We start from the raw sequence: 12417 nt of genomic DNA on the forward strand, positions 1-12417 counted from the left end.
ACATTGAAAGAACAGTGTCTCTAACTACTGCTCACCTTCCTTGTTTGCTTCTTCACTTGCAAGATCAAAATTCCTTATTTTTTTCTATATCCCTATGACTCTGTAAATGGTAATCAGGAGCTGCAGACACCAAAATGATGGCTAACACCTGCGAAGCCGAACTCCTCTTGGGACATCCTCAAGAGCTCACCAAAGACCGTCGAGCCAAGGAACGCAAGCGGCAGCTCGAACCTCGTGCCGTCGTCAGTGTACACGATGCAGCGGCCCTTGCCGGCCACTGGCAAGCATGATGTGCCACAAGACCCTTTGGTTTCTTCCGCAGACGTTGATGATGACAAGGTGAGCCTCTTCCTCCTCATGTCTTTGTCTGTGGAAGAAATGGTGGTGCTTAGCAATGGATTTATAGCTCAGGGGTAAAGCAAGGTGGAGTGTGTGTGATGGTTGGGCAGGAGGCAATGCCATGTGCAATGCTACATGTGGTGCTGCGGTTTGGAGGTGCCATGATGTGATCTAGATCAGGTTCTGCTGGGGCCAAGTGTTTGGCACTTGCCGGAGCTTGGCCTGCACGTCTCGCCTACACGCGTCGTGATGGGTTTGCTGGGGAAATGGCATGAGGACCCCATGGGGCCAAGTGTTTGGCACTTGCCGAGCTGGGGTTGGATGCCTTGCCTGTACAGCTAGCCGTGGTGATCGGTTTTCTGGGGAGATGGCACGAGGACCCCATGGGGCTCTCTCACCGAACAACATTTCATATATGGATGGTGCTTGAAAATCTCATCAAAATCATTCATCACATTGTCTGTAGCTAGTTGCAACAACACTGCATGGAGAGCACTCAAGGGTCAAGGCCCTGTCCCCTGCCCACCGCTCTTGCTGATAGCTACACACTACCCACTGCCCTGAGCCCTTCTCTTCCTTCTACAATAAATCCATGGCCTGCTCAACACAAACTTCTTCATCTCATCTACTCCCTCCGTGCCAAAATAGATGACTCAACTTTGTACTAACTTTAGTACAAAGTTGAGTCATCTATTCTGGAACGGAGGGAGTACAAAGCAACATCACAATCTACACCACACCTTTAGACTTTCAGAGCCAAACTGAAATTTAGCCAGCCAAGAAAATATCAGACTCTACCATGATCCACCCAAATAAGTTTGCTCAGCTAGCCAAGAAGTTCCAGCGGATTTTACCTGCCGGAGCCGGTGCCCGCCGCCGGCAGCATGCCTCAAACACATCCGACGACGAATGCTGCAGCACAGCGCCGTCTATGGTTGCTGATGAGGGCCACTGTGTGGTGTACGCCGCCGACGGAGAACGGTTTGAGGTCCCTTTGGCGTACCTCGGGACGACGGTCTTCACCGAGCTCCTGAGGATGTCTGAGGAGGAGTTTGGCTTCACCAGCGGCAGCGATGGAGGCAGGATCACGCTGCCCTGCGATGCCATGGTGATGGAGTACGTCTTGTGCCTGGTCAGGAGAGAGGCCTCTGAGGAGGTTGAGAGGGCGTTCTTGAGCTCCATTGATGGGCACTGCCACAGCTACAATGCTAGCTGCACGGTGCCATCAATGGCACTCAGCCATAAATTTGCTCTTTGTACTTAGCTACCAGCTTAGCTTCTGAAATGTCCGAGAGGAACTCTGTAGAGTCTGAATATGGCACATCCTTTAACATAGTTCATATTAATATGTAGTATTACTGAAGAAGTTTGAAGGAAACCATGTGCCTATATAGTTGCACTTGTCAATAGTTTTTCTTTAACAGATGAGAGGCTGGCTTAGTTGGAACTTGCGGTTGTACTTGAATGCGTGTTCCTAACATTTTGATTAGGTGCGAAAGGGACGATCTTAATTGATGCAGCACAGACAACTTGCGAAACAGTGTCGTAACTTGGTTCTTGATGGCCTACCTGACTTGCAGGCTGTAGCCATTCCTTTAGCTCTTTCTCTGCACTTTCCTTTGCGCCTTCAGCCAGCTGCATGTTTGAAGATTCTGAATATATAACATATTCAGAATCTACTAAATATTGTGCCAGCATCTTCTGTAAAGTTTTGTCAGCCTCGATCGCCAGCTCATGAGCCAATTCATTGCTCTTCCTTTCCACAAAGACCACTTTGTGCGAGGCAAATCCGGCCAGCAGGTTTTTGATGTCCTGAATCACAGCATAGCAAGGGGCAAGGCACGCCTCCTGTTCGTATAGGTACTCAACAACAGTTTTGCAGTCCAGCTCCACTTCGATCGGTCCATTGTAGACAGTGGCCAATGACTGCAAACCTGCCATAACCGCCTTCGCCTCCGCTTCCTCCACACTCCCCGAGACAGTCAGCCGGCTGCCAATCGACAAGAATACATAGCCCTGATGGTCTATGGCAGCTGCGCCTAACCATCCCACTCCACTGTCCAGCAGAAAGTGTTAAGTTGTATATTTTTGTACACATTGTAACGTTGTTCTGTTACGTTGTATCGATCCTACTCCCTCCGTTCCTAAATTTTTGTCTTTTTAGAGATTTCAACAAGTAACTACATACGGAACAAAATGAGTGAATCTACACTCTAAAATATGTCTACATACATCTGTATGTGATAGTCCATTTGAAATCTCTAGAAAGACAAATATTTAGGAACGGAGGAAGTAGATTGTAGGATCTGAGGTCTCCCGCATGGACTGCGTGCCTCAACTCTCGGGACTCTCTCTCCCTCTCTATGTATACTCTCCCTCTCTATGTATACTCTCATGTGTAACAGAATCAATCAAGGGAAATTACACAAACACTTTCCAACTTGGTATCAGTCGCCAGGAACCTCTCCATGGCCGCGGACGACACCTCCTCCTCCTTCTCCGCCGCCACGAGCTTGGCCACATCGCCGGGCACCCTCTCCTCTTCCTCCTTGGCGCCTGCCGCCGGCACCTCCCTGGCTACCGCCCCGACCACCCCTCTGTTCGTCTTCGGCACGTCTCCAACCCTCTTCAGCGGCTCCTTCCCCGCCACGGCCTCCCAGTTTGCCCCCCTCTTCACCACCGCCGGCTCCTCCCCTACGCCATCGCCGGCCCTTGCCGCTCCCCACCCTATTTTCCGTGATCACATCACGAACCACATCAAGTTTCTCCTCAATCCTGTCGATCACAATTATCATAAGTGGAAGACTTTCTTTCTGATGGTCCTCGTTCGCTACGGCGTCTCCTACCTCCTCGACCACCCTCCCCCTCCCAATGCTCCGTCACAATACCTTGAGCTTGACGCCCATGTCGTTCTATGGATCTATGCCACTCTCTCGGACACCATGTGTGACCACGTTGTTGGCGCCACCACCACCTACGCCCTCTGGCACAAGATCAAAGACTTCTTCCTCGCCAATCGCGACGCCCGCTTCATGATCCTCAACCGCCAATACCGCAACCTCAAGCAGGGTGATCTCTCGGTGTCGGAGTACGCCCGCCGTCTGAAACTCCTCACCGACGCCCTCGCCGACATCGAGCACGCCGTTACCGAGGTGGATCTCACCATGCAGTTTCTTCACGGCCTTGACAAGCGGCTCGACACCATCCGCGTCGTCCTCGGCAACCAGGGCATCCCCTTCGACACCGTTCTCTCCCGTGTTGTCCCCGCGGAGGAGTCGTAGGCACAACGCGCGGCTGAGGAAGGCACCTCCGCGTTCGCCATGGAGGGCGGCAGCTCTTCGGGCGGCAGTTCCTCGGCCGGATCCTCTGGTGGTCGCGGGCAGGGCGATCGTGCAGCCGACCGCTCCTATGATAGCGCCCCCGACGTCCCTCATCCGCCGTCCAACCCCTCTGGTCGCGGGCGCGGTGACTGCTCCGGTGACGATGGTGACCGTGGACGCGGGCGCGGGCGCGGTCGTGGCCGTGGCCGCGGTGACCACTCCGGGCGCGATTCGCAGGCGCCTCAGTTCTCTCCCTTCACGGGGTATTTCGCCCCGTACGGGATGGCTCTCCTGACGCCCCGCTCTGGCTGGATCCCGCCGAACGCCGCCGGTGTTCTTGGGCCCCGACCCGGCGCCCACGCCCAGGTGTACCCTGCCTTCACGCCCTCGCCGGTGCCGTCCACTCCGTACTATCAGCCCCCACAGCCATCGTGGGACCACCTCGCCATGCTCAACGCCGCCTTCAGCAACGGCGGCTACGCCACGTCCCCAGCACCCGAGTGGTATCTCGACAGTGGCGCGTCCTCGCACGTGACAGGCACCCAAGGTAACCTGACCTCGTTGAGTTCTTCATTTTTGCATTTACCTTCTAGCATTGTTATCAGTAATGGGCATCATCTTCCTGTCACTGACACGGGCTCTACCACCCTCTCACCTCATGATTTTTGTCTCACTGACATTCTTGTCTCCCCCAACATAGTCACTAGCCTCATCTCTGTTCGATCGTAAATTCACTAAAGATAATTCTTGCTCTATTGAATTTTATCCGTGTGGTTTTCTTGTGAAGGATCTTCGCACTCGACGAGTTCTCATGATCTCCGTTAGCCATGGCGATCTCTACCCCTTCGTTGGCAATAAACCGGCACCGGTGTCCGCTCTCCTCGTAGCCACCCCCTCGGACTTGTGGCATCGTCGCCTTGGGCATCCCGGCGCACAGACATTTTCTTCCCTGTCTAAACATTTTCTTCATGATTGTAATAAGGCTCCTCACTCTCCATGTAGTGCTTGTCAACTTGGCCGCCAGCCCCGTTTGCCTTTTCCCTCTTCCTTTAGCAAAACTTATGCTCCTTTTGATTTAATACATTGTGATTTGTGGACATCACCCATTGTTAGCTTCTCTGGTTTCCAATACTATCTTGTGGTGCTTAATGATTTTACGCATTACTCGTGGACCTTCCCCCTCAGCAACAAATCCAACACATCCACTGTCCTACAACGCTTTTTTACGTTTATTCACACCCAATTCAATGTAATTATCAAAAGCATGCAGTGTGACAACGGTGGTGAATTTATCAACTCATCTCTTCGTGCCTTCTTCTCCTCCAACGACATTGCCTATCGCTTCTCCTGCCCCCATACCTCCCCCCAAAATGGCAAAGCGGAACGAATGATTCATACAACTAATGATGTCATGCGCACCCTTCTTCTTCAAGCCAACCTCCCACCACCCTTTTGGGTAGAAGCCCTCCACACGGCCACCTACCTCCTCAACCAGCGTCCCTCCCGTGTCATTGCGCCCCACACTCCGCATTATCTCCTCTATGGTGTTGCACCCACATACGACCACCTTCGTGTCTTCGGATGTCTATGCTTCCCGAACCAATACGCCACCATGGATCACAAACTCGCCCCCCGCTCGTCCTGCTGCGTCTTCCTTGGCTATGCCCTTCAGCACAAGGGTTACCGGTGCTTTGACCTCGCCACACGCCGCGTCATTGTCTCTCGCCACGTTATCTTCGACGAAACCGTTTTTCCATACACCTGCAGCACGCCAGACCACACCACCGTCACGACCACACAAAATCCCCATGCAAACCTCTTGCCCAGCCCCGGATTCCCTCCTGGATCCCTCCCACCTACCCCGCCTGGGCCCCACCCCCCACCAGCTTCCGTGCCCCGCCAACCATCCCCTCCCACGTCGCCCGCTGCTTCCCGCACCGGTCGCACCGCGCCAGCTGCGCCAACTCCCGCGTCCGGATCTTCCTCGGATCGCGAGTCCACCAACGCACCTGCCCCGCCCGGTCCCTCCGCATCCCCCTCGGATCGCGCGCCAGCCCACCCACCTGCCTCTCCCAGTCCCGCCACATCCCTCTCGGATCACGCGCCCACTCCCGCACCTGGCTTGCCCGTTCCCGACGCTTAAGTGCTTACTCCCTCCGTTTCTTTTTACTTTGCATATAAGATTTGGTCAAAGTCAAACTACACAAAGTTTGACCAAATTTATATAAAAAATATGAACATCTACAATATTAAAACTATATAGTATGAAAATACATTTCGTGGTGCATCTGATAATGTTGATTTCATATTGTTAATGTTTAATTTTTTTAATATAAAGTTAGTCAAACTTTACAAAGCTTGACTTTGACCAAACCTTATATGCAGACTAAAAAGAAACGGAGGGAGTACAAAGTGAGAAGCAAAGCACTTGTTATGGGAGAGCCCACCATTCAAAAAGGTAAAAGGAAGACAGGCTTGTGCTTATTTGCTTTTTTACTTTGAGTTTATAGAAAGGTTTGTATTATAAAAACAGGGATGCCCACGGAAGATGCACTTTGGATGAGTTGGGGATGTGGCTTCACATGCGCAAAGTATTTGCACCCACAACGTCGTGCACCAAAGGCTAGAAGGAGCCCTCAACTTTGCAATTGTTTTGTTGCTCTATATGGCCCACAATGGATCCACCTCAGTTCTAAATCTTTTTTTTTGAAATTCAAACTTTTATTATTCAACGCTCCTCATTGGGGATCTCGTCTGAAATTACATGCAAAATAAAGTCTGAGGGCATAACCGGCCACTCCAAGCAACGATTATTAGAAACAGCTTCCCTAGCTAAAATGTGAGCAGCCCGATTAGCTTCTCTTCTTACCCATGCAATTTTCCACTCCTCCCTTGCCTCCATTATCTTCTTGACCTCCTCCACGATCGGCCCTAGCGGTGACAGATCCTTCTCTTTGCTTCCCAGTTTGCCTACAATCTCTTTGCAGTCCGTCTCAATGAACACTCGTGGAATATTGTGAGCTTCCGCTAAGATGGCAGCTCGACGGCAAGCATGTAGTTCAGCTTTCACTGGATCATTGCACCTCGGGAGAGAATAGCTAGCACTTGTGATATACGCACCGTCGTGGTTTCTGAGGACCACACCAGCTCCTCCATCTCCCGTCTTCGTCGTAGCACCATCAACATTGGCCTTGACCCATCCTTCTTCCAGTGGTTTCCACCTCTCCATCGTCCTCGTTTGTCCGGCTTTGCTCCTGCACCCGTGTATCGACTGCCATTCCACCATGAGGTTAAGAACTCGCCTTGCTATCGCGTCCGCTTCCTCCACCTGATGTCCATCTCGGGCATTATTCCTTGCTAGCCAGAGAGCGTAAACTCTCTGTACCATGACTGCTCGTTCGTCATCCGAAGCTACAGCAAACCATGACATGAGCCATCTGGACAACGCACCCTGAGGGCTACAAGACTCCGGCGGGATCGCCACCGGCACCCCCATTTCCGAGTGCATTATCTGCCACAACTTAACCGAGTGGTAGCAGCCCCAAAATCTGTGATATATTGTCTCCTCTCTTCCACAAGCAACGCAAAAGACTCCCGGTTTAATTTTTCTCCTCTATAGCTCTGATCCAACAGCAATGTCGTTCCTTATGATTCGCCATATGTGCGTTTTAACTTTCCCAGGTGCCACCGTGTCCCACAAACATAGCCACGATTTGTGGTCCGCCACCGTCGAGGAGGATTCTGGCCTCCCAGTTCACGATTGATTCTGACTCATACGAAGATGATAGGCCAATCGCACCGAAAACTCCCCATTCTTGGTGAAGTTCCACGCCTGGTAATCTTCCATCCCGGCGCCTCCCACAGGAATCTGCAAGATCTCCTGAGCTTCATCTGCAGCAAACATAGTCTGCACCATATTCACATTCCAAGATACCCCGTCCGCCTCCAATAGATCACTAACTCGCACTATCCCCGGAATGTAGCTTTGGCCCAGTGGCTTTAAGCTACCTTTCCTAGGGATCCAGTTGTCGTGATGGATTTTAATGTTTGAGCCGTCTCCAATTCTCCATATGAGACCATCCAGCAGCAAGTTCCGCCCATGTAAGATGCTCCTATATGTGTAAGAGCCCCCGCTCGGGCAGGTTGCATTTAGTATTGATCCATCTGGATAGTAACGTGCTTTCAGAACCCTCGCACACAAAGAGGTCGGCACCTGGAAGAGATGCCAAGCTTGCTTTGCAAGCAAGGCTTGGTTGAAAGCCTCCGGGTCGCGGAACCCTAGGCCTCCCTCATGCTTTCTCGTGCACATTTTATCCCAAGCGATCCAATGGACTTTCTTCTTCCCATTTGCTTCACCCCACCAGAAGTTTGACGAAATAGATGACAGATTCCCGCACATTTTCTTTGTGAGTTGGAAGCAGGTCATGGTAAAGGTTGGTGTTGATTGAAGGCCGGACTTAACAAGCACCTCTCTAGCCATTTTTGAAAGTCCTTGTCCTTTCCATCCTGAGACTTTCCCTCTTGCTCTCTCCTTTACATATTTGAAAGTTCTGTCCTTCGAGCTCCCTACCACCGTAGGTAGCCCCAAGTACCGCTCACTCAATGCCTCCTCCTTGATGCCCAGTACTTGCTTTAGCTCTTCTTTTGTAGTATCATCCGTTCCTTTCCCGAAGAAAATTGCTGACTTGTGTAAGTTCACCTTCTGCCCGGACGCACCTTCATACTGCTGCAAGATAGTCCGGAGTGCTTCAAAATTATCCCTAGAACCTTCCACAAAAACCACGCTGTCGTCAGCAAACAGTAAATGAGTTACTATTGGCCTGTTTGAGCCGAACGACACACCTTTGATATCGGCCTCCTCCTGCGCCTTCTTTAGAAGAGCCGAGAAGCCCTCGACGCAGAAAAGAAAGAGGTACCGGGAGAGGGGGTCCCCCTGCCTCAGTCCTCTGGATGGGTTAAATCTATGGGATAAACCCCCATTGAGCTTTACCGAAAACGAAGGGGATTTAACACAGCGCATAACCATCTCCGTCCAGTGATAGGAGAAGCCAATCTTCAGAAGCATTTGCTCTAAAAAATCCCATTCAACTCTGTCGTAAGCCTTCATCATATCTAACTTGACCACACACACAGGCCTCTTTCGCTTCCTTTTCCTGATCGCGTGAACACACTCATATGCTACAAGCACGTTGTCTGTTATTAGTCTACCCGGCACAAAAGCACTCCGCTCCTCTGAGATCATGAAAGGCAGGACCATTTTCAGGCGGTTGGCCAGTGCCTTCGCCGCTATCTTATACAACACATTACAAAGGCTAATGGGTCGGAACTGAGAAAGTAACTCCGGTGAGTTCACCTTCGGAATCATAACAATGACTGTGTCATTAAAACTATTGGGGGCCGCTTTCCCATCCAAGAACTCTCTGACCGCTGCGCACACATTGTCCTTTACCAACTCCCAGTGGCGTTGATAAAACATGGTCGGAAGGCCATCCGGCCCAGGTGCCTTAGTTGGCCCCATTTGAAAAAGAGCCGTGCGTATCTCCTCGTCAGAGAACGGTGTTACTAGTTTTGCATTCATCTCCTCCATGACCAGTCCCTGTATGTGCTGCAGAACGTTTTCTTTGTTGTGTGATCCTTCAGAAGCGAAGAGATGCTCATAAAACTGTGCTGCCATCGCTCGCATCCCTTCGTCGTCAGTGCACTTCGTCCCATCGTCCCTCCTCAACGCCTTGACCGTGTTCTTTCGTTTGCGGTGCGAAGCATGATTTTGAAAATATTTTGTATCCTGATCTCCTTCCATCAGCCAGTCCACTCTCGACCGTTGCTTGTGGTACACCTCTTCTCTCTCATAGAGCTCATGTAGCTGATCTTCAATTTCCTTAACTTCCTGACGATAACCCGTCCTAGCAGCTCGTTCCTTCGCATCCACTAGCTGCCCCTTCAGGTGGCCAATCTGTTTTTTAATCGACCCAAAAACCTTTCGACTCTAGTCTTGCATGGCCTTGGTTGTTTCCTTTAGTCTGCTGCATGTCGCCCCCAGCCGCTCACCTTGCTGATTGGCTGTGCGGGCTGCACCCCATGCAGCGGCCACCATCCCGTCGTACCCATCATGACGAGCCCATGCAGCCTCATAAATAAAAGGCCGCTGTCCTTTGGCACGCGAGTCAGCCAGTGCCGCCGCTGCCTTAATAATCAATGCTTGGTGATCGGATTCTTCCGTCATCACATGCTGCACTTCTGTCGCCGGGAACATCTGGGCAAAATTCGCATTACAAGTCGCCCGGTCCAATCGAACTTGAATGTTCTCCTCCATATCTCGCTTATTATCCCAAGTGAAGGGGTAGCCAGAGAAACCAAGGTCCGCAAGTCCGCAGTCGGACAGGCAATCCTCGAACAATGCTCACTTTGCCGCAAAGCTTCATTAAAATCTCCTGCGCATAACCAAGGTAGATCATCTTGTGCCCTGAGATATTGAAGAACCTCCCACGTTTTCGTTCTCTTGTCCACACATGGTTCTCCATAGATTCCAGTGAATCTAAAGGAAAACTCATCAACCACAATCTTTGCATCGATGTAATACTGACACCAAGGTCGCACTGTAACATCAACATGATCTCTCCACCATAGCGCCAAACCACCACTCTTGCCCTTACAGTCCACCGCCACACCATGATTGAAACCCAACTTCCATTTTAATCTCTCCATTGCCCCCACACGTTTCTTCGTTTCCGACAGAAACACCACCTCTGGGTTGTATGACCTAACCAGGTCCCTAAGCTCGCCAACTGCCGAGTCCAACCCCAATCCTCGGCAGTTCCAGGCTAAGAAAATCATTGTTCTCGGCGGCCCCGCGCCTTGGCAGGGTCCGCCGATGCATCATCCGTAGCCATACGATCAAAAACAGAAGCTGTCTTCTGTCGAGCATCTCTCACAAAATTGCCAACTTCATCATACTTATCTCCAGCCTCCTTTGGTACCCACATCTGTCGGGGCCTCCTCTTCCTTGTATTTGGTGTAGCGCTGGGGCTATTTCCTCTTCTCCCATGATCCCCTTGATCACCCCGAGGCTTCCTAACATAATATCCTCTTCTTCTGTGAACGGGGTAGTGGGGTTTGTAGGCATAATCCTCATGAACTTGTCTATTTGCATCCTCCCACTCCCTATGCATTCTCATCTCATGCTGCTCTCTCTCCATGTCCCTCTTCCTTTGCTGCTCCTTAAGTTGTTCTCTTAGATCTCGTTCTTTCTTGCGTTCTATTTCATGTCTGAGATCCCTCTCCTCCGGCCATGCTCCTCTAAATTGGTCCTTCTTTGGGCTGTTCACCTCCCCCTTATCCAGTTTTTGCTGCCCACCAGTGCGGGAGCTTTCTGGTTTATCAAAGTCAGCTTTTAAGTTACGTTTGGTCGGAATATCTTTCTCCCTAGCCGAGCTGCCAAACTCCTTAGAATTTCCTTCCGAATGTGAGCTGGCAAAGCTGTTGCTAGTATTGAGTTTCCCTGCTTTCACATCGGTTTTGGAGCCAGTGCTCCTCCCCGGTGATGCTCTGAGCCAACCTCCCCATTGTGCAGATTTGTCAAACGGAGGGTTACACCTCCCATCCTCGTGGACTAGCCTTCCAAACTCAAAACAAAAATGAGGTATCTTCTCATAGTGGAAATCAAACCACGTCCTATTCTTATCCTCCGGTGTGGCCTTGAGGAATAAGTCCCGTACCAAAGGATCAAAGATGGAGATTCTTGCCCTAACACATAACTGGTTTCCTCTTGCCATCCCATCCTTGTCCACATCCACCTTGATTACCTCCCCTAGCCAATTGCCGAGGGCTCTGCCAAAACTCTCCGTCCTCTTCCCCGGTGGTAAGTCTGTAACTCTAACCCAGACATCTACTTTGTCAAACACCATCTCCGAGGGTCTAATATTGTTCTCATACTCTTTTAGCACCAGGACGTTGAAATCAAACTGCCACGGTCCGTTCGTCATCGCATGCTTCCAATCTCCCTCGCTACCAAAGTGGACTATGAATATGTTATCGCCCATATCTCGGAATCTTGCTTCGTGATGAAGACCCCATGCCCTCTGCATAGTTTTTTCCAGCACCGTCTTGTTGAACGGACGTGGTGAGAACGCCTTCCCCACCGCCGACCACTTCATGTTCTTAGGCAAGATCTGATCTGATTCCTCGAAGACGAAACCTTCCGCTTCCTTGTCCAGAAGTACCATCCCTCCCAGTCTCGCTGAGAGGCTCGCAGTTGGATCCGGCGTCTTGCACACCGTAGGGGACTTGGAAGATCCCCCGCTCACCGTCTTCCCCGGGGTCGCAGCCGCCGCCGGGGTTGCCTTTGCCGCCGGAGTCCCTGCCGCTTTCTCCTTCGTCTTCTCCGCCATAGCTCCGAACCGTGGCGAGGAGGACAACACCGGTCTGTGCCGAGAGGAGCGCCGTCGCCACTCCCGTCACCACCGTAGACACACCACCCCCGCCGCCGAAACCCTAAACCTAGCGCTGGAAGGAAATCGCCTGGCGATCGCCTCACAGTCGCCTTTCTAGCGAATCGGTACGTGGTGGACCCCGACTGTAGTTCTAAATCTTTCTAGATTGGTCCAAAACATCTGGCTGGCTTGCCAACTAGGCTAGAGTTCCTAGTCTGGTTAGAAGCTGCCCAGGAGCCTCTTTGGAATGACACCACCCTTTGTTTGCATGTATTAGTGGTTCGGTTTTTTGATGGTGTGGAACAAACATGTGCTAATTTTACATACAC

At 51.3% G+C, this 12417-nt stretch overlaps 1 protein-coding gene across 4 annotated transcripts in view; it reads left to right on the forward strand.

Moving 5' to 3' along the window:
* The window catches only part of LOC125510283 (auxin-responsive protein SAUR36-like), a 28843-nt gene that overhangs the window by 3812 nt on the left and 12614 nt on the right, over nt 1-12417 (forward strand). The window contains exon 5 of one of the 4 annotated variants that reach the window (XM_048675426.1): nt 118-1142. The exons of 2 other annotated variants lie outside the window; for them this stretch is intronic. Coding sequence is in view for 1 of the 2 variants with exons in the window: in XM_048675428.1 (XP_048531385.1) it covers nt 1139-1603 (465 nt within the window). In the remaining variant the exon portion in view is untranslated. Of the gene's footprint in view, nt 1-117; nt 1733-12417 lie in introns of those variants that run through there. One more of the 4 variants, XM_048675428.1, reaches the window with a different exon arrangement.

This window comes from Triticum urartu, chromosome 5, assembly GCF_003073215.2.
Source record: "Triticum urartu cultivar G1812 chromosome 5, Tu2.1, whole genome shotgun sequence".
NCBI classification, from domain to species: domain Eukaryota; kingdom Viridiplantae; phylum Streptophyta; class Magnoliopsida; order Poales; family Poaceae; genus Triticum; species Triticum urartu.